Source organism: Puma concolor, chromosome F2 (genome assembly GCF_028749965.1).
Source record: "Puma concolor isolate L17-30 chromosome F2, mPumCon1.1.hap2, whole genome shotgun sequence".
Lineage (NCBI taxonomy): Eukaryota > Metazoa > Chordata > Mammalia > Carnivora > Felidae > Puma > Puma concolor.
Window position 1 is genome coordinate 42,559,893 of NC_141684.1, and position 23,282 is coordinate 42,583,174.

Genomic DNA, 23,282 nt, shown 5'->3' on the forward strand with positions numbered 1-23,282 from the left:
GCATGAGCAGGGGAGGAGCAGAGAGAGAGGGAGACACAGAATCCAAAACAGGCTCCAGGCCCTGAGCTGTTGGGCACAGAGCCCGACATGGGGCTCGAACTCAGACTGTGAGATCATGACCTGAGCTGAAGTTGGACGCTCAACCGACTGAGCCACCCAGGCGCCCCTGCCCCTACCCCTTCTTGTGCTCTTGCTCTCTCCACCCCCGCCCCCCCCCATAATAATAATAATAATAATAAAAAGAGGGGCGCCTGAGTGGCTCACTGGATTAAGCATCTGGCTCTTAATTTCGGCTCAGGTCATGATCTCATAGTACAGAGCCTGCTTGGGATTCTTTCTCTCCATCTCTCTCTGCCCCTCCTCTTTCTCTCTCTCTCTCTCTCAAAATAAATAAACCTAAAAAAAAACCTCTTAAAAAAGTGGACTCTAAAAGGAGTTGGGACAGAGGAGTGTGGGAGCAGAGATAATATAGCATGAGTGAGGGCATGAAGGGTGAGAAAGAGCATGGTATGTTGGGGCTATAAATTTGAACTGATCAGAAGAGGTTATACTTGTTTATAAGACCAGAAATTTGGCCTGGGGAGCAGGGGAGTGATACATTTATCTTCTAGAAGGACCACATTGCAATAGGAGAATGGGTGGAGGGGGGCAAGAAAGAAACCCCAAACCAGTTAGGATCCTATTGCTGTAATCCAGATTAGAGTGAATAGTGTCTAGAACTAGAGAAGTGAAGCAGTAATGGAGAGAAATACCAGATTTGAGAGCTTTTTAGAGGTTTAATCACTGGGACTTGATATTTAGATGAATGATTTAGGTGAGAGAATGAGAAAGAAGCAAAGGATAATAATGGTTTCTGTCTTGGTCATTGTGTGGATGGTGTTGCAAACACTGATATAGGAGAGTTCAGTTTTGGACTTGAGTTTGTGGTGCCAGAGGGACATTCAAGTGGAGATGTCCAGTTGGCAGTTGGTTATAGTGGTCCGGGGCTTGGGAGAGAGGTCATAAATGGAGATTTATATTTGGAGTTGACTTATGGCAATGGATGAAAGTTTTATTTCTTGTAATTTTATTGATTGTGTTTAGCTACTCTGCCCTACTTTTCTCCTCCATTTTGCCCTCTAGCCATGGTGAACTATGCTTGCAATTTCTTGAACCTTCCAGGTTCTTGTTTGCCTTCCTTATGTGCATGCTTCTCCCTTTGCTTGGAAAGTTGTTCCTTCTCCTCCGTTTCCACTGATTCTTGTTTGCCTTAAAGACTTACTTAGCTCGGGGAGCCTCGGTGGCTCAGTTGGTTGAGCATCCAACTTCAGCTCAGGTCATGATCTCACGGTCTGTGAGTTCGAGCCCCATGTCAGGCTCTGTGCTGCTAGCTCAGAGCCTGGACCCTGCTTCAGATTCTGTGTCTCCTTCTCTCTCTCTGCCCCTCCCCTGCTCATGCTCTGTTTCTCTCTCTGTCAAAAATAAATTAACATTAAAAAAATTTTTTTAAAAATCATGGAAGATTTATGATTACTTAGCTGAAGTGCTGTTTCTTTGGGGAAATCTTTCCTGACACTCCTCTTTTCCCCTCCACAAATTTTTGCTCACAGTCTGAGTTAGGTCAGTACCTCTTTGACTTTGCACAGACTCCTTTGTGAGTCTGTATCATAACAATATATCTGTCTACCACAATAGATGGTCTCTTCCTTAATGGCTGAGATTATGTTTTTGTCTTGGTATCCTTGGGACCTGGGATTCCTTGGAACATAATAGATATTTAATAAATGTTTAGAAATAAATATTGAATAAAAGGATAGCAACTAATACAGAAACTCTTCTACTTACAGACAAAATGGATTTTGAAAGTCTGTTCATAAAACTTTAAGTTCATTTTTTTTAGGTCCACAGTGATTACACCCTAAAAACTGATACTATTAATTAATCAGTAGAGGGCAAGGTAGAGGAGGATGCAATTAATAACTTTTTTTCTAAGTTTCCTTTGTACATATTAATGAGAATTTATAATATGTAAGCAAAGGATCTTCAATATAGTATACTTTGTAAGTAGAGAAGTTCTTATAGAAAGGAAACATAGCACCAAAGTTTGAGGCAAAATGCTAATTTCTTTTGTGTAAAACTATGTAGTATATGTAGAATACCTATAGTATATTTGTAATAATAAGTATACAAGTTCAGCTGCTGTCACAAAAGTTAAAATAACAGTGGATTTGATAAAATAGGATTTTCTCTCGATCTGGTTGTTAAGTATTCTAGGGCTCATATGACAGTTCCACAGTGTCAAGGGCCCGTATTCTTTCTGTCCTTTTCCTTTGCCATCCTTAGGGTATTGCCTGCCTTGTCCAAGGTAGCTCACTGATAACATCTGTGTTCTAGAAAGGCAGCAGAATTTTGGAATAAGAAGTAGAAGGAGTTTCTAAAGTCTGAACCTTCCCTTTAAGGACATGATCTGGAGTTGCCTGCATCATTTCCATTCCCATCCCATTGATCAGAAGTTAGTGATCATGGGGTACCTGGGTGGCTCAGTTGGTTAATAACCATCCAACTCTTGATTTTGGCCCAGGTCATGATCTTACAGTTCGTGAGATCAAGCCCCATGTCAGGCTCTATGCTATTAGCATGGAGCCTGCTTAGGATTCTCTCTCTCCCTCTCTCTCTCTGCCCCTCTCCCATTCATGCTCACACTCTCACTCTCAAAATAAATAAACTTGAAAAGAATGTAAAATAACTCAATAATTTTTTAAAAAGTTATGATCAGGTGTTCACACTGTCTTAAGTGTCCAACTTCAGCTCCAGTCGTGATCTCACAGTCTGTGAGTTCGAGCCCCGTGTCGGGCTCTGTGCTGACAGCTCAGAGCCTGGAGCCTGCTTCAGATTCTGTGTCTCCCTCTCTCTCTGCCCCTTCCCTGCTCATGCTCTGTCTCTCTGTCTCAAAAATAAATAAAAACATTAAAAAAATTTTTTTAAATGCAAAATTGGGGGGCTCAGTCAATTGAGTGACTCTTGATTTTGGCTCAGGTCATGATCCCAGGGTTGTGGGATCAAGCCCTACACTGCTTAAGATTCTTTCTCTCTCCCTTTCTGCCCCTCTCTCCCACTCACATGCTCTCTGTCTCTAAACTAAAAAGTTAAATTAAAAAATGCAAAATTGGGAAGTCATCCTCTCACATTTTAGGAAAGACTAACTTGAATAATCTTTTGTTCTGTTGATATGCATGATATTCTTTGCAGCTTCCAAGAGAGACTCAAGAGTCATTCTTTCTAGATACAAATAACATGAACCATTTTTCTCATGAATTTTGATCACTAAGTAATCAGGTTGGCTGAACTTCTAGGAAAAGTTGGTGTAAAATAGTCCAAAAACTATGTGAAACATTCATTTTAAATTACTGATCACGAGAGCTATCTTTGTCTGATACTGTGTCAAATAATACATAGACGTAAGTGTATACTAAATATAATTCATGCTATCCATTTCTTTTATTTTGATAAACAGTTTGTGGATTCAGATTATTTCAGGGAGGGCTTAACTTCAACTATTAAATACCTAAATGACTCTCCTTGTTCTTTTGTTATTAGTTGTATGTAAGTTTAGTAAATTAAACTGATTTAAGTATAGATCTGTAGTCTCAGTCTCTTATTTATAATTCAGAAATTCAAAAATGGCAGAAAAGTCCACCCTTAATTCATTTGGTCTTGCAGTCTAATCTGAACTGACATGGTAGTTACAATCTTTTTTAGTATGAATGTTTATACATGTAGCTGCAGAAATATTAATGTTTGATGACAAGGTAATCAAAAGCAGAAGCAGAGAGTGTTAAGTAACATGTAATATTTGTATCATACTGCCTTTCTAAAAACCCAGAAATTCAGGATTGTGAAAAGCATCTGGCACCAGACGCTGTTTAATGGTATGGAGTTTAAGATTATTTGTGACATTTTGAAAGAAATTAAATTGAAGATGAATAAATTTTGAATAGAGAAAGTGTTTGGTTTTGCTTACAATATGTCCCTGTCCTTCTTCTTTTTTTTTAAAGCAAAGTTCTCATATAGATGTAGTACGTTTTCCGTGTGTGGTTTATATCAATGAAGTCCGAGTCATACCCCCAGGAGTAAGAGCCCATAGCAGCCTGCCAGATAATAGAGCATACGGGTAAGTGAGCTTTCTTTTTAAAAGTGTTTGTGACAAAAGATTGTCCTAGACATATTCTTAAGTGCAAAAATTTGAGGTAATATTTTGTAAGTAAAACAAACAACAACCTAAAACTTTACTCAGTTATGTTATGTTGGATATAGGTTTTCTAAATAATCCACATATTATTATAAATTTGAAAAGAGAATAATTTTCAAATTATTATAAATTTGAAAAATTTGATCTAAGTACTAGAAAAAAATTTTTCTTCATTTTTTTTTAATCGGTGAAATAGGTTTATATTTTCTAAAATATTCTAGGGTGGTACAGTCTAGTAATTGAAGTATTTTTAACCTGGCTTTTCCTTGAAAATAAGTAAGAAATAGTCTGAATATTTAGAAATGTATCTTTTATATTATTTTATATCAGTTTTCATGACTTAATGGTGATCTTCTTAGCCTGATACATGTGTCTTTTTATAAATTTGTAGCTTCACATTAGCCTTTAGTTTTAATTAGCAAGTACTTATTTGATGCTTTCTCTTTCTTAGGCTCTGTGGGAAATAAGCGAAATGTAAGACATGGTCTCTGATGTGGAGTTGTTGATAACTTTAACAGCTGACCTAAAACAGAGGAATTTGATCTCTGTTGTACCATGAATAATCATTTTCTTCTTCCTATTTAATTACATGAATTGGAAGTATAAGCCAAATTTTGGTTTTGGAAGCATGAACATATACAGTAAATATATTTATATGAGTTTTTAGCTTATAGTCTCAGTACCACATTTTATTATGTGCATGTTCTAATAGCTTAATTTCTGTAACTTGAAAGAGTTAAACCAGCTACTTAGTGTTATGGTACAGATTCAAAGTGAAGGGCTCATTTCTTCATAATTATGAAAAGTAGTTGGTTATTTGTAGAAATAGATATAAAATCTTTATAGGTTTTCAGATCATTCAAAAATACAACAAATACAAAATGAAACAATAAAAATATTTAATGTTTATAATGAGAAATCATCACTGACTTCATATATCTTTTTTATCCGTGTTTAAGGAAATAAAAACATGTTTTCCAATCATTTCTTCTTGTTTTTTCCTATAAAGGGAGATGTGTGTAGAATGGAAAAGATGGGGTGATGACAGTGTAATCTAGCAGTCTTCTCTAATTGTACTGCTTTTGGTCAAAGAAGGTCTATCAGTTATCTATTGCTACATAACAAATTACAGCAAATTTAGCAGCCTAAAACAGTAAACATTTATTATTTCACACTTTTTCTGAGGGTCAGGAATCCAGAAGTGGCTTATTTGGTTCAAGTTCCCTCATGAGATTATAGTCAAGATATAGTCCCGGGCTGCAGTGATTTGACTGGGACTGGAGAATTTGCTTAGAAACTCACTCACATGGCTGTTATCAGGAGACTTCAGTTCTTTGCCAGGAGATCTTCTCTATGGTGCTGCTCATGTCACAACATGGATTCCTCCAGAGTGAGTGAGAGCGCATACTTCTAACCCAGTATCAGAAGTGATATACCATCATTTTTACCATATTCTGTTCATTACATGTCCTGCTGGTATGGTGTGGGAAGAAACTACAAAGGTGTGAATACCAAGAATGAGGGGTCTCTGGGGCTGTCCTGGAGGCTGGCTAGCACAACAGGCAAAATGGATCTCTTCCATTAGCTGCAATGGGTAGGAGTATTGTTAAATTTTCCCTTTTTTCTCTCTTGTATTTCTTAGCTGGGGGTAAATGGCAGTTCATGTTTTAATAATTCCAAATATGAAATTATCAGAAACAACTTTATACATCATTAATATGTTATAGAACAGTAAATTAAAGTATTAATACAGTAATGCAAATAAATGTAAGATGTCAGAAAGTAATGTTAGAGATCGAGTGATATTTGTGCAGCATACTTTACAGCATTGTTTTTTCTCATTATAAACATCTTTATACATCTAGCCAACAAATTAAAATAGTTAACAGGAAGTTTTTTCTCATTATAAAATTCAGGAATGTATAGGTAAAATTAAAATCCCTGTAATCCCTCCCTCCTAAGAAAATCCTTACATTTGATGCATTGTGTTGTTTAATGTATATGTGTATATTTGTATATTTTGTTGTTATATGTGGTGTTTGTATATTTTGTTGTTATTTTTTATAAGTGTGGTATCTTATGTGAGGTTAGGTTTTAGAGTCAACTTTTAAGATGGAAGTCTAGTGCAGTCAAATCACCGTTGATTCTTTAAGTTGCTTTTCACTGACCAGTGCTTGAGTTTTTGGGGCTTCAAAAGTAAAGAATTTACATTTGAGTTACCTTTTTCCTTTCTTTAGATACTGAAGGCCAGGGTCTAGTTTGAAGAAATAAAAGAAGGAGAGACTAGAGATGTTGCGCATATACGGTTGAATTTGGGTTAGGTAAATGTTTGCTACTCTAACCCAGCTGCATACTGTTTTGTATATTTCTTTCTTTTACTTAACATTACGTCAGGAGTACTTTCACATCATTAAATACTATTTGAAAATATAATTTCTAATGGTTGCATAATCTAATGAATGACTGTACAGTAGTCCCCCCCTTATCCATGGTTTCACTTTCCGGGTTTCAGTTACCTGCGGTCAACCGCAGTCCAGAAGCAGATGATCCTCCTTCTGACAGATCGTCAGAAGGTCAGTAGTAGCCTAATGCTAAGTCATGATGCCCATGTCATTCACCTCACTTCATCTCATCACATAGACATTTTATCATCTCACATCACAATAAGAGGGAGTACAATACAATAAGATATTTTGAGAGAGACTACATTCCCATAACTTTTATTACAGTATATTGTTATAATTGTCCTATTGTATTATTGTTAATCTCTTACTGTGTTTAATTAGAAGTTAAACTTTAATATACGTATGTATATATGTGTATACACACACACATATATATATGTACAAATACATATGGAAAGAACAGTATATTTAGGGTTTGGTACTATGGTTTCAGGCAACCATTGGGGGTCTTGAAATGTATCCCCTGTGGATAAGGGGGTACTACTGTACTGTAATTTGTTTGGCTAGTTCCTTATGTGGGGACCATTAGGTGTTTTTACTTTTCAAATTATAAATAAGAGTATGATGAACATTCTCTTGAAAAAAAAATCTTTTTTGTGTATCAGTGTTTCCATAGAAACACCTAGAAAAAAGGTATTTCTGCATCAGATGGTATGAACATTTTCTCATTCTCCTGAATTTTATTGCCATATTGCCTTTCAGAACAATTGCGCGTGTTTGTACTTCTATTAGTGCATCAGGGAACCTATTTGATATACTTTGGGCATTACTCCTTTTACCATTTGAATTTTTTGTAAATAATAAAATATGTGATGTTTAGAATCAAGGTTTTTAGTTGAGTCTGAGGAATTTCAGCCAAGGGTAAAATATGTATCAAGTAAGATTTCATTCTAACACAAATTAAATAGGCTTTACTCTTAACTATGTAAGTCTACAAAAAAATCAAAATGTTTATCTAAATTGCTACTATACAAATTTGAATTTAAGCTTTAAGTCACAATTTAGGGCTCTGATGCCAAAATTATTATTATAATCTTGTATTAATGTAGGTTAAGTTGAAATCAAATTGTAATTATATAACTCGAAGTTAGTTAACTCCTGATTCTTTCTGCTAATGGAAGGGAATCATGCTATAATGAATTATAAAAGTAGGTGTTACAATTAATTAGCATTTGTCTTTATAATACATTAAGACTTTAAAATATTTATGTGTATTAGAATGGCCCAAGTAGCAAGCTAAAGATACTTGTTGATTAAAATTTCATTTTCAGTAATACTCAAAACGCATAGGTGTCTGCTTAAAAATTGAATATGAATTTTAAAAATTACAGAAAATAATTACAATTAACTTGTGTATTTTTATTATTTAAATCTTAAGATATAATTCTAGGATTGCTTTTAAATTTGTACTTACTTTGTCTTTTGTTTTAATTTAGGAACTGATTAGTGCAAAGGCTGATGTTTCAACTTTGTTTCATTCACAGGGAGACCTCTCCGCACACATTTCAATTAGACTTATTCTTTAACAATGTAAGCAAACCAAGTGCCCCAGTTTTCGATAGGTTGGGAAGGTATGTACCTATAAGGTAATTGCACCAGAAATTTAGGAGTTAATAGGCAAAACCTTTTTATTCTTTAGATAGAAGAAAAGGATGTATCTGTTGGTGGACCCAAGAACTCAGGGTTTATTTTACCAGTTGGCAAGCTCCTAGAAAGATGTTAAGTTTCTTTACAGAGTAAAAATTTAAGTGTGAGAAACATTAGCCATCTTGTTTGCTTTTTATTGGTGTATACATTTCTTATACACACATCAAATGGTTTAATAATAATCTTCTAATTTGGAAAAAATTGCTTTTTGATTTCTTTAAAAGAACTGTATAAACACTTTGGTAACTAATAATTTGTATCTTTTACATCAGACTATTTCATAATTTAAAATTCCATGGGCATATTTTGTAAGATGAGAATTTTGTTAATAGAAACCTCTATTTTGGATTATTTAATACTTGCCAGGTATTACTAAAACTAGTTGTTTTGATGTTTGCAAAATAATTGACCATTAAATGGGCTTAGTAAGAACTCATTTATAAATTTTTACTTATTTATTTTGAGAGAGAGAGAGCAAGCTGGAGCGGGTCAAAGAGAAAGGTAGAGAGAGAGAATCCCAAGCAAGTTCCCCACTGTCAGTGCAGAGCCTGATATGAGGCTCAAATTCACGAACTGTGAGATCATGACCTGAGCTGAAACCAAGAGTCAGATGTTTAACCTGCTGAACCACCTAGGTGCCCCCTAGAACTCATTTATAAAATAAAAAAAACTTAAAGGCAGCTTAAAAATGGAAAAACTTCTATCCCTGTTATGAATTAAGGTTTTTAGATTTCACTTGTCATTTTATTGATCTTTCACTCAATATTAATTTATATTGATAATTTGGCTTTTTTTTTAAATGAAGGAAACCTAGATAATCTGAAGTAGTTAATTTTGAATATTATGGAATGTTTTTCTTATGTCAGTACCTACTTTATAAATAGGTATTTTTCTCTATTTGGTCCCATTATACATTTTAGGAAGGCTGTAATGCAATGGTTCTCTACTTAGCTGTATATTAGAATTACTGGGGGTGCTTTTTAAAAAATACTGATACCTACACTTACCCCAAACCAATTAAATCAGAATCTCTGGGGAGTTTGTTTTATACCTGATATCATTTTGGGGGAAGTAAATTAAAACTAAACTTAGTGGTTTATTAACACAATAATCTAGTATTTGGTTTTATTAAAACATATAAATTGAGAAAGACTTCTTCATGAATAATGATGTTCAGTGTTTGAGCCTATATATTTATTCCTACTCTTTTGGCAGCCTGGAATATGATGAGAATACTTCTATCATCTTTAGACCCAACTCAAAGGTAATTGCAGAAGTCAGTTTTCATCTTGTTACTACTGTTTGTTTTCACTTTCATTGAGAGTTTTGATCTAAATAAACCAGTGATGCAGAATATCAGCCTATTTGGTTCTAGTGCTGCAGGATAACATTTCTTGTGTGATTCCTCTTGCATCCAGAAGCTATTTTAAAATGGAGCAAAGACATCTAATGTCACTGTCTACCTATAAAGCTCTTTCTTCCTCTAATTTTAGTGTGAGTCAGGAAGAGGCCAGCATTTGTGCTTGCCCTTCTTTCATTTAGGTGAGCAAGTTCAGAAGATGACAGGAAGGTAAATTGTTACTAGACACCACTGTGCCTTAGGTTTCTTAACAAATATATATTTTATATTCCTTTCGTATCAAAAGTATGTCTTTTTTCTTGATATAACAAATGCCATTTTTTAAAATTTATTTTTATTTTTATTTAAAAAAAATTAACGTTTATTTATTTTTGAGACAGAGAGAGACAGAGCATGAACAGGGGAGGATCAGAGAGAGGGAGATACAGAATCTGAAACAGGCTCCAGGCTCTGAGCTGTCAGCACAGAGCCCGACGCAGGGCTTGAACTCACAGACCGCGAGATCATGACCTGAGCCGAAGTCGGCTGCTTAACCGACTGAACTACCCAGGCGCCCCTAACAAATGCCATTCTAGAAGCATCTAGAAAAGCTAAATCATGGGTGATCTGAAATGCAAAAAAAACTGTCCTAGTATGGGGCTACTTACTTAGGCTGTTTGTTTTTTCTTGGTGGGGAGGTGGGTATTTAATCCTCTATTTGCTGTTTAGATTAAGTTATCTTCCTGATCTCTTTATTTGTCTTCCAGTGGGGCTTCTATTTAGAATCTGTCAATTCCTGGGCATAGTCTTTGAGCCGTTCTTTTGGTCCCCAGTTTCCCTTTACTGGAGTTTGCTAGAGTTTGCAAGGAGAATAATAATTTCATTCTTCCTTATCGTGCCTCCAGAATGGGCCCCATTACTACTTATTACTTTATCTTTACTCAACATGGTAGAATGGAAAGAACTCAGAAGTCAGGGGCTTTGGTTTCTGGTTCAGGTTCTTCTATTGACACTCTGATTTTCTTATATATTTGTACTCATTCTGGCTACCTCTCATAGTATTGTGGAAATATGGCAATTAATGTAGATAAGCACTGAAAAACAAGTTGTTTTTTATTTTATAAGAAAATATTGAGGTTTAATTGCATTGATAAAATCTTTGATCTTTTTAGGAGAAAGTTTCTTTGCAAAAACAATTTGTTTAATGCTTCTGGTTACCCTTACTTTTTAAGTACAACATGGGTACATTAAGTATACTTGCATGTATGAGTTGGGCATATAAAAAGAATGCTGTACAATTTTACGGATTAGAATTCTTGAGACTGGGCATAATTTGTGCTTTTGTGCACCTCCGTGACCTCTATAACTATTGGAGTTTAATTTATTAATTGGCAGTAACTCTCACTTAATTTCATTCTCATTTCCCTTCTCTTGACTGGGAATCTGGTTATGCATTTTGAACAGAGTTGATGTAAAGTATCAGACAGCAGAGATGTAGTCTTGAGACAAATTTAGGTATGGCAATTCTGGAGAGCCATATAAAAGCTATGCCTCTGGATGTATTTCCATCAATATTGACCTTTGCACTTTCAGCATACTTTTAAAGACTTTAGTTTAACCATAGAGTAATTTGATATCAGTTTACTTTTGGCATATTAAAAGATTAACCTGGAAGATATTTTCCCCCAACAAATTAGGTGAATACTGATGGTTTGGTGCTAAGAGGCTGGTATAATTGTCTGACACTGGCAATATATGGATCAGTGGATAGAGTGATAAGTCATGACAGAGACTCTCCACCACCTCCACCTCCACCTCCACCTCCTCCCCAGCCACAGCCAAGTTTGAAAAGGAATCCAAAACATGGTGAGAATTTTAAATTTGTCTGTCAGTGACACTATGTTCATTATAATAGGAAAAGGTAATCGAAGTAGCTCTTCGAAACTTTGAAGAGCTTTTGAAACTTCCTTAAAACTTGAGAAGATATCTTTGTCAGTCTCACAATTCTTTCCTATAAAAGAGTTTATTTTTATGTTGAAGTGGTTACATTTTCTTCCTCTAGTTTCCTAGATACTTTTTTAATTGACCTGAGGGTTTTTTTTTTAATATGTAAGTGAAATGTATTCCAGTGTTTATTCATGGTTTAATATCAAAATTATCTCCAAAGGAATTGAGGAAGAGGCAGTAAGTTTGGTATATATGGTTAGAATACTCATGTTAATGGTATTTTTTTTTCAGGAGTGCATTTCAGATTTGGTTAGATGTCTAAATGCAGATTCCCCCCCCCCCCCCCCGCATTTTTGAGAACCTTTTGCTCATTAAGTGGAGACAAGAAAAATAAGAATTCCATTAAACTTTAGTGACTCTCCTTCTATAAGGCAGGTAGTTGGACTCCTCTTTCAGAGGGTCTCATCTCCTTATTCCAGTATTATTACTGTAAGCTGTTGAAATATGGAGATTCAGGAATACATTTTCAAGTTATAATTGAGGTCACTAGGAAAAATCTTTTGCTTTACAACGAGCATTTTATGAGTAAATAAAATGACCTTCTCTTAAACATCATCTAATAGTGTCGTGTGAGCTCTTTGTCTTTGATGGTCACATACCATATTTTCATGTCTTTTCTTAAATCTTACCTATTACGTGCAGTTAATCTTTCACTTTTTCTTTTAATCCTTTAGTTTTCTGTGCTCATTTGTCTTTTTTACCAGACTCTGAGCTCCTTGTGGGCTGAGAGTATATTTTACTTATATTTTGTGTTTCTAGTTTTATCACAGTGCCTAGTGTATATAGTGGCTACTCACAATTTTTGTTTAATTTACTGAATTGTTTTAAAATTGGCATTTGTGCTCATCCATTTATTTATATGGATGTATGTGTTTTTAATTTTTAATTTTGAAATAATTATAGATCCATAAGAGGTTGCAAAGAAATGTATGAGGAAGTCCTGTGCACTCTTTCCCCAGGCTCCCTCACTGTTAACATCTTTTACAACTGTAGAACAATATCAAAACAAAATTGGCATTGGTACAATCTGTAGAGCTTCATTCAAATTTCACCAGTCATATGTGCACTTTGTGTGTGTGCCTGTATGTATGTGTAGTTGTATGCAGTTTTATTCATGTATAGCCTTTCATAACCACTACTACAATCAAAATATTTGATTGTACCATCACAAGATTGCCTGGTGTTATTTTTTAATAACTACACCCGTTCTACCCATCTCAAACCTTTGGCAACCACCAATCTGTTCTCCATTTCTGTAATTATATTATTTCATGAGTATTGCATAAATGGAATGTAATTATATTATTTCATGAGTATTGCATAAATAGGTATCTTTTTGAGATGGGCTTTTTCCAATCAGCATAATTTCTTTGAAGTTCATCCACTGTTGTGTGTATCAATAGTTCATTCTTTTTTATTGCTCAGTAGTATTACATAGTATGGATATATCATAGTTTATTTACTCAGTCATTGAAGGACACTTAGATGTTTTCCAGTTTTTGACTTTTGCAAATAAAGCTGTTATGAACATTTGTGTACATCTTCCTGAGGAAGATAAGTCTTCATTTCTCTGGGATAATGCCCAAGAGTATATTTTGGTATGTGGGAAGTCAGAAATTCTAATGTTTGTAATATAAATTAATTTGTAAAATTTGTTAGCTGTTAGGAAGGAAAAGTTTAACAATAAATTCTGAAGATGAAAGACTCAGCTGATAACAGCATTTTTGTCATGCATTCATTTCACTTTAATATGAAAGTTCTTTTTCTGTCTTTAATAAAAAAGCTGATGGGGAGAAAGAAGATCAGTTTAATGGAAGCCCTCCAAGACCACAACCTAGGGGACCAAGAACTCCTCCAGGACCACCTCCACCTGATGATGATGAGGATGATCCCATACCTTTGCCAGGTGTGAACAAAATCAGTGCTAGTTTTCATCCCCTGATTAATGTTATAGTGCTTTTTGATTAAAGGAAAAATTAGATATCGTTAATCAAATCTTGATAAATGCCCCTCACACTATCCTATGCGATATTTCCTTGTGTTTTCTTTTGGCAAATGAACTTGTATAAAAAAAAAAAAAAAAAATCAGTTAATTCATTTGAAGCTGTACCGGCATTGCTTTGAAAATAATTTACTGTAGTGGTGTATACAGAAGAATACCAGTTAAAAATAAGCAGTATGTATTGGAAGAAGTAAACAACCTGTGTACTTAATAGCTATAAAGAAAAGGATTAGTTTGCGGTGTTAGAACATAAAATAGTATACTTTATTAATTCTTACTGTGTAAAATTGTGCAATATACTCTTAATATTTTTAAAAGCGGGTAGTTTAACCACTTTTTTTTTTAAAGGGTATTTATGAGCTAAATCATCCAAAATGTCATTAACTAGTTGCAGTATCCAGTATGCTGCCTTATGTTATTTAAACCATTAAAATAATCTGTGCCTTAAATCTCAATTTTTCAGTATCTGGTGATAAGGAAGAGGATGCTTCTCACAGAGAAGATTACTTTGAACCCATTTCTCCTGATCGGAATTCTGTTCCCCAAGAAGGGCAATATTCTGATGAAGGAGAAGTAGAAGAGGAACAGCAAGAAGAAGGAGAAGATGATGAAGATGATGTGGACGTAGAGGAAGAAGAGGATGAGGATGAGGATGATCGCCATACAGTAGACAGTATCCCCGAGGAGGAAGAGGAAGATGAAGAGGAAGAAGGTGAAGAGGATGAAGAAGGTGAAGGTAGGTTATGTTTGTTAGGACGTTTTGGTTTTAAGTACTAGGAACTGACTTGCTGTAGCTCTCAGCAATCCAAGAGAATTCATAGCAAAGATAAATGACTTTCAAGAAACTCAAGGGATAGACTCTAGCTGCACCTCAAGACTTGACTAGAACGGGGATTTCCATTTTTTGTTTGCTTTATGTTTCTGCTTTATTTTCTGTCAGCCAACTGTTGTTTCTCTGCTCACCCCACAGGTTTAATCTCCTTTTTTTGTTTTTAAGTTTATTTATTTTGAGAGAGAGAGAGAGAGAGAGAGAGAGAGCAGGGGAGGGGCAGAGAGAGAGGGGAGAGAGAGAATCCCAAGCAGGCTCTATACTGCTAGTGCAGAGCCTGACACAGGGTTCAAACCCAGAACTGTGCTGAAATCAAGAGTCAGGTGCTTGGGGCACCTGGGTGGCTCAGTCGGTAAAGTGTCCGACTTTGGCTCAGGTCACGATCTCACGGTTTGTGAGTTCGAGCCTCGTGTCGGGCTCTGCGCTGACAGCTCAGAGCCTGGAGCCTGCTTCAGATTCTGTGTCTCCCTGTCTCTCTGCCCCTTCCCTGTTCACGTTCTGTCTCTCTATCTCTCAAAAATAACACTAAAAAAAAGAAAAAAAGAGTTGGCACTTAACTGACTGAGCCGCCCAGGCACCCCAGGTTTAATCTCTTTTTAACCAACCAGCCTACACTACCTGTGCTCAGTCTTGTTTGCATTTTTCTGGGAGATTGTTTGGCTTGCTCCAATATCATTTGTCCCTTGGTACCATCAGCTTTGGCCAGGAAGCAAGATCATGTAGGAAATACATGAGTAGAGATTTGGTGGGCTGTTTTCAGAAAGGAATGGTGTAAGCTGGGTGGAATTCCTAAAGATGCCTGCCACCTAGATACTTTAGCAAATGCTACATTTTTAGAAATTCAGGGGGAAAAAAATCTCAACTATACAGGGATGTATGACAGCATGATATAGTCCTTTCATTAGGCTTTATTTTTCCTTTGAAAGCAAAAAGTGAGAGCGACTCAAGCTAATTGACTCTTAAGGTGTCTAAGAAACGACATGTAATGTTAAAGCATTTATGTAAAATAACATAAACTGCCTTGTTTTTTTCTAAAATAGGGTGAGGATTATTCTCCATGAGAATGAGGGTCATTTTGGTATCACAGGTGCCCTTTTACAGAATACAAATAATTAGGTTATTGAGTGATACTTTTGTATCTTCCCCCATTCCCAGATTAGCAAATAATATTTTTTATGTTTATTGTATTTGGCAAATAGTAGTTAGATTTCAGGCAGGCTATTTTCTTAATCATTTGTGTAGAGAAGGTGAGAGAAAGAGGCTGGTTATTTTGGTTTTTAATAGAAGATATCTGGCTTATCCCAGAGTCGGGCCTCTGTAGGCCCTTATCTTTTCAAATAATGATGAGTATGTATGGCTAAAGCAAATTTGTTTTGAACAAAAGGATGTCTACAGATGGCTGATGCTGGAAGAATACTCTAGAAACATTTCCTTTTCTTACGTAGGCAATTATTTCAGTTTTCCCACAACCAGGCAATAGCAGTGTTAAAAAGTAAAACCAAGTTTTGTCTCTAACCTTGTTTTATTTGAAATACAGGAAAAAGTTGCACATGTATAATGATAAGAAAGCTTTGTTTTGGTCCAACTGAGCATTTTAAGTGAATAAATTTTCTTTAAAAATAAAATACAGACCTAGGAGGGGTGCCTGGTTGGCTTAGTCTGGCTCTGTGCTGACAGTGCAGAGCTTGCTTGGGATTCTCTCTCTCTCTCTCTCTCTCTCTCTCTCTCTCTCTCTGCCCCTCCCCTGCACACACGTGCATGTGCTCTCTCTGTCTCTCTCTGTCAAGAATAAATAAATAACTTTTTTGAAAAATTTAAAAAATACAGGTCTGTGTGGCAGGTAAATGAAGAGAAATAAAAATTCAGGAATATGATACTCAACCATCAAAAGGAATGAAATCTTGGGGCGCCTGGGTGGCTCAGTGTGTTGAGCGTCCCGCTTTGGCTCAGGTCATGATCTCGTGGTTCTTGATTTGGAGCCCCGAGTTGGGATCTGTGTTGACGGCTCAGAGCCTGGAGCCTACTTCAGATTCTGTGTCTCCCTCTCTCTGCCCCTCATTTGCCCGTGCTCTGTCTCTTTCTCAAAAATAAACAAACAAAAAAACTGAAATCTTGCCATTTACAACGACATGGATGGAGCTAGAATGTATCATGCTAAGCGAAATAAGTCAATCAGAGAAAGACAAATACCTTATGATTTCACTCATATGTAGAATTTAAGAAACAAAACAGATGAATAAATGGGAAGGGGAGGAAAAAAGAGAAAGAAAAGAGGGAAACAAACCATAAGAGACTCTTTTTTCTTTTTTTAAGTTTATTTTTGAGAGAGAAAGTGCATGCGTGCACACACATGGGTGGGGGAGGGGCAGAGAGAGGGGATCTGAAATGGGCTCTGTACTGTCAGCTGTGAGCCTGATAGGGGGCTTGAACCCACGAACTGTGACATCATGACATGAGCTGAAGTCGGTTGTTCAACCAACTGAGCCACCCAGGCACCTTGCATAAGAGACTCTTAATGATAAGAGAACAAAGCGTGGGTTGACAGAGGGAGGTGAGTGGGAGATGGGCCAGGTGGGTGTTGGGGGTACTAAGGAGGGCACTTGTTGTGATGAGCACTGGATAGTGTATGAATCACTGAATTCTCCTGAAACCAATATTGCACTGTATGTTAACTAAAATCTAAATTAAAAAAAATTGGGGAATATGAAATTAATGTTAAAAAAGAACTTAAAATGCTTTCACTGAAAAATTTGGTTTAGCTTTGTGATTATGGTGTTACAGTTAAATTTAATAATCTTTGCCTGTCAGTTTTTCCCCCATCTTAAAAATACTCTTAAGAGGGCAAGGTTGGGGCGCCTGGGTGGCTTAGTTGGTTGAGCATCCGGCTTCGGCTCAGGTCATGATCTCACAGTTTGTGAGTTCGAGCCCCACGTCGGGCTCTGTGCTGACAGCTTAAAGCCTAGAGCTTGCTTCAAATTCTGTGTCTCCCTCTCTCTTTCTCTGCTCCTCTCCCGCTCATGCTCTGTCTCTCTCTCTCCTTCAAAAATAAATAAAAACATTAAAAAAAATTTTTTTTTTGAAAGAGGGCAAGGTTAACCTCTTCCTTCTTGAGAGAGGTGTTTTTTATTCCTTTAAGACATTTTAAAAAATTTATTTATTTGAGAGAGAGAGAGAGAGAGAGAGCAAGCACGAATTCATGCATAAGGTGGAGAAGGGCAGAGAGAGGGAGAGAGCAAAAATCCCAAGCAGACTCTGCACTTGTCAGTGCGGAACCCAGCGTGGGGCTTGAACTCATGAACTGTGAGATACGACCTGAACCAAAACCAAGAGTCTGTCGCTTAACCCACTGAGCCACCCAGGCATCCCAAGACATTTCTAATTTTATTTCTGTGAAGAGAAGATATCCATAGAAGAGTCAGTTGTAAAGTTGAACACATAGAAGACTTTGCTTATGAAGTTTCTTATTAATTATTCTATTAGAAATTATAAAATGTTGGTAATTGTTGATAAGATGTTGGAGCAGAAGTTAATTTTATTGAAGAAATCATTCTAATTTTTTGCCATAGTACTAAATTATTTTTTTGATTAACTAGATTTTTTTGCATTAAACAACAGTAATATTTAAATATTCAAACTGATTTTCAGGGGATGATGGTTATGAACAAATTTCCAGTGATGAAGATGGAATTGCTGACTTGGAACGTGAAACATTTAAGTATCCAAACTTTGATGTTGAATACACTGCTGAAGACTTAGCTTCAGTTCCTCCTATGACATATGATCCATATGATAGGGAACTTGTACCACTCTTATACTTCAGCTGTCCATACAAGACTACTTTTGAAATTGAAATCAGTAGGATGAAGGATCAAGGTCCAGATAAAGAAAATTCAGGGGCAGTAGAAGCCTCAGTGAAGTTAACTGAACTGTTAGATTTGTATCGGGAAGATAGAGGTGCAAAGTGGGTAACAGCTTTAGAAGAAATTCCAAGTTTAATAATAAAAGGATTAAGTTATTTGCAGTTGAAAAACACAAAACAAGACTCTCTTGACCAGTTGGTAGACTGGACCATGCAAGCTTTAAATTTACAAGTAGCTCTTCGCCAACCCATTGCCTTAAATGTCCGACAACTCAAAGCTGGGACCAAATTAGTGTCCTCACTAGCAGAATGTGGGGCTCAAGGAGTCATGGGACTGCTACAAGCAGGAGTAATCAATGGATTATTTGAGCTCCTGTTTGCTGATCATGTCTCATCTTCTCTTAAGTTAAATGCTTTTAAAGCTTTGGACAGTGTCATTAGTATGACAGAAGGAATGGAAGCTTTTTTAAGAGGTAGGCAGAATGAAAAAAGTGGCTATCAAAAACTTTTGGAGCTCATACTTTTAGATCAGACTGTGAGAGTTGTCACTGCTGGTTCTGCTATTCTTCAGAAGTGCCATTTCTATGAAATCTTGTCAGAGATTAAAAGACTTGGTGACCATTTAGCAGAGAAGACTTCATCTGTTCCTAACCACGGTGAACCTGATCATGACACAGATGCAGGACTTGAGAGAACAAACCCAGAATATGAAAATGAGGTAGAGGCTTCAATGGATATGGATCTTTTGGAATCCTCAAATATAAGTGAAGGGGAAATAGAAAAGCTTATTAACCTCCTGGAAGAAGTTTTCCATTTAATGGAAACTGCACCTCATACAATGATCCAGCCTCCTGTTAAGTCTTTCCCAACGATGGCACGTATTACTGGACCTCCAGAAAGGGATGACCCATACCCTGTTCTCTTTAGGTAAGACATTTTCAGTCGGGGAAAATACGTTTCACAAATCACTACAGGCAATTTTGTGTGATTGATTTTGGTTTTTCAAATCTGTCTGTAGGCAGTGCATATCTGTGTAAGAATACTCTATTTCTTTTTTTTTTTTTTTTCCAACGTTTATTTATTTTTGGGACAGAGAGAGACAGAGCATGAACGGGGAGGGGCAGAGAGAGAGGGAGACACAGAATCGGAAACAGGCTTCAGGCTCTGAGCCATCAGCCCAGAGCCTGACGCGGGGCTCGAACTCACGGACCGCGAGATCGTGACCTGGCTGAAGTCGGACGCTTAACCGACTGCGCCACCCAGGCGCCCCAAGAATACTCTATTTCAAAAGAGTGGTGAAACTGAGAAGTATGCTACTGTGGGAGAGCTGCATTTTATTAGTACTTAAACTAGTAATAGTAATTTAAGTTAAAGATAGTGATGGTTAACAACAGTACTTACATAAGCATGTCTATGAGCAAGAATAAATGAGAAACTGTAGAGTTGCTTCTGGGAAGGTGGTACAAGAAGATGGCCCAGGAAGGAGAGAACTTTTCTGTGTGAACCTCTTTGTACTTTATCATTTTAATATGTTGCAAATTAAAGTTACATTTTACTAACTTAATTTTACAGACCTGGTTAAATGCTCACAGATTGAACCAGCCAGGTGCCCCTATCTAACTCTTTTTGTTGATAGAGTTTGACATTATTAGGATCAGCACCCACAGTAGATTTTTAAATTTTGTTTTAATTTTTGATAATTTATTTTTTGGCGTTTTGCTTGTAAATAATTTTGTAGCTAATGAGAAAATGGCATTTTAATTGTTATTCCTTATTTCGGTGATTAATTTTTCATTTGATTTAGGGCATACCGCATTAACAGAAAATGAGATCTTAACCATTCTAAAATCTGTACATACCCATTCCTGTTTTTCGCAGAAACTATTAGATCTTGCCTTAGTTTGAGTTCTTACGGTAATAAAAGATGATAATGCTAGAGCAAGGTCTGGTAAGAGATGAGGTCAAGAGTACAAGTGTAGAGGTTTGGCTTTGAACAGGAGAAAGGAAATCTTATGTGTATAAATATAGATACATTTATAACATGGAGACAGTAAAAGAGCAAAGACACTTCACACTGACCTCTTTATTTTTAATAAGATAGGAGGTGAAGTCATGCACTGAGGATACCTGAGGGTAGTGACTTTAAGGAAGGGAGTGATGCTCTTAGTTACTGAGGGGAAACCAATAATTAAAGGCTTATTAAGTATTGTTTTCTCCTCTGTAACTGGAGAAGGTACATTTAGATATCAGACTTGAAATATAGGGCCTTGAATGCTGTGCTAAGGAATTTGGATTTTTTTTAGAATGTGGGAAGCTCTTCACTATTTCAGAGTAGTAGATCTGATCAAAATAGCATTCTAAGATCTTATGTTGTTAAGATATATTGCAATGGAAAAGAAATTGGAGTTAAGGAAGTAGATGAGCCAGTCTAGATTGTACTTTAAGTAGTTACCAAATATAGTAGCACTTACAGGGAATGGAAAGACAAATATTGTGCTAATAGCGAGAGGGTTTTGAAAGAGCAGTTACTAGGACTTGGTGACTGGACCTAATAGCTAAGAGAAAGTGAGAAGGAGCCAAAGGTGTTTTGAGGTTTCTAGCTAGGGTACCTACTAGAACTGGGATTTTATTGATAGAACCTGGTAAATTAGGAGGGGCAATGAATTTTGAAAGGAGAAATAATTGCATTTTGGAGAGATTAGTTTGAAGTAATGCTTTCCTTCCAGAAAGAAAGCAGGTGTTCCCTGTAAACCATGTTGTTTGCGTAAACATTTTAGGCAAAGTGGGCATTCTTACCAATTGGGGGATGCAACCCTCCCCCTCCTCAAATCCGGGTTCCCAGATGCCAGCCGAGGACCAGCCTCAAAGAAGGCGTTTCTAAGAGTAAGCAGTCTGAGGCCTGCAGTATTAACGGTTTCTGAACACTCCACAGAGTAGTTAAAAGATGCTCTTAGAGTATAGTGGTTCTGGGATTTTATCTTCTTGAGGATTGTTTGCTTTTGTAGTCTAGAAGTTACTGGGGGGTGTTTGATATCCTGAAGTAGAAGCCTGCGTTAAAGGAGTAATATGAGGAAGCAGTTGTATATTGTATGATTCCAAATACATGACATTCTGAAAAAGGCAAAACTATGTGGAGACAGTAAACAGATCAGCGATTGCCAGGGGTTGGAGGGAGGGAAATGGATAAATACATGGAGCACAGTATTTTTAGGACAACGCAGTAGCATTTGTGTCTATTTTGGGGTGTTGAGTAAGTTCATGCTTTTTTCTACTAAAAGTATGTATGCTAAAAAATGGTTCTTAGATTTGATAAAAGCGCTATATGATAGTATTAACTATTCAAATACTAAACATTGATAATTTTAATTTATTTACTCTAGTAGAAAGTACTAATTCAGATATACTACCTATAGTAAATCTGAATAAACTACATATTTTTTGTAGTACATGTACTATATTTTTCCTAGATACACTTAATTCAGATACACTGGTATATACCATGAGTAGAGGAAGACCATGGTGAAAAAGAAATATTTGATAAGTGGCCTGGAAAGAAGATCTAGAATTTAAAGTCAAGGTTGATTCTGGAAAGAGAAAACTTGTCCACAGTTATTTGTTGAACGTCCATTGAATGTTAGCTAGAAAAAAGCCACACGCAATTTCACTTTTATTTGACCCAGTGGAGAGAAGACTTGCTGCTTGCGTTATGTTCTTAAAGTAGTATATTGCTGAGGGTAAAGATTGTGGCCATTAACTTTTTTACCTCTCTCCTATCTAACGAATATTGAGTAAATGAAGAATGTTTTGCACTGACTTCACACGTATCAATTAATTTTTCTACAGGTATCTTCATAGTCATCACTTCTTGGAGTTAGTTACCTTGCTTCTGTCAATTCCGGTAACAAGTGCCCACCCTGGTGTGCTGCAAGCCACAAAAGATGTTTTAAAGTTTCTTGCACAGTCACAAAAGGGTCTTCTTTTTTTTATGTCGGAATATGAAGCAACAAATTTGTTGATCCGAGCTCTGTGTCACCTTTATGATCAAGATGAAGAGGAGGGTCTTCAGTCTGATGGTGTCATTGATGATGCGTTTGCCTTGTGGCTACAGGACTCAACACAGACATTGCAGTGTATTACAGAGCTCTTCAGCCATTTTCAGCGTTGCACAGCCAGTGAAGAAACTGACCATTCAGATCTCTTGGGAACCCTTCACAATCTTTATTTGATTACTTTTAACCCTGTGGGAAGATCAGCTGTTGGTCATGTTTTCAGTCTTGAGAAAAATCTCCAAAGTCTTATTACTCTAATGGAGTACTATTCCAAAGAAGCCTTAGGGTAATTTTCTTTTTACTTGTTAAATTTTTTATTATTCGGGAAAACTGTGTCAGTAAAGGGCTAGTTTCTTAAAAGTAGGTGTTGCATTTGAAAGTAAAAACTGTAATTATTTTTTGACATAATACATAATTTGTTAATTAAGGATTAGTATGACAGAAATCTCTAAAATATAAGATGTGCTATAAAGCAACGAAATGGATCTTTTTGCAGCTTCTTCCAGTTTCCCCTTGGTGTTGACAAGATTGCAACTGTAGTACCCTTGCTAATTTGTGTGTAGAGTAATCCTAAGGCACCAAAATATATACTTGCAGAGTAATGAGGACTATCTTGCTGTCTTGAATTTTCCCTCACCTTTACACTGTGGTGCTCTGGTTTCAGAAGTACTTTGACTAAATGGATGTGGGGGATTTTAGAATGATACTAGTTTTCAAGAGCTGCCCTGGAGGGCAGAGGATTTTAGTGTCTGAGGAGGTAAACATGCTCTTCCTGGCTCATGTCATACAGAGCAGTGACATCCAGGTAGCTGGCCTCACAACAGGGTCTTGCTATGACTCCTTGAGTGATAGGTCTT

At 36.4% G+C, this 23,282-nt stretch overlaps 1 protein-coding gene across 2 annotated transcripts in view; it reads left to right on the forward strand.

Annotated features, from left to right (window-relative positions):
- VIRMA (vir like m6A methyltransferase associated) overlaps positions 1–23,282 on the forward strand; it is a 58,236-nt gene that overhangs the window by 5,314 nt on the left and 29,640 nt on the right. The window contains exons 2-9 of one of the 2 annotated variants that reach the window (XM_086695338.1): positions 4,035–4,150; positions 8,178–8,279; positions 9,556–9,604; positions 11,377–11,545; positions 13,470–13,592; positions 14,152–14,424; positions 18,163–19,303; positions 22,220–22,711. In XM_086695338.1, coding sequence (XP_086551464.1) covers positions 4,035–4,150; positions 8,178–8,279; positions 9,556–9,604; positions 11,377–11,545; positions 13,470–13,592; positions 14,152–14,424; positions 18,163–19,303; positions 22,220–22,711 — 2,465 coding nt within the window. The remainder of the gene's footprint in view (positions 1–4,034; positions 4,151–8,177; positions 8,280–9,555; positions 9,605–11,376; positions 11,546–13,469; positions 13,593–14,151; positions 14,425–18,162; positions 19,304–22,219; positions 22,712–23,282) is intronic. The other variant, XM_025922841.2, reaches the window with a different exon arrangement.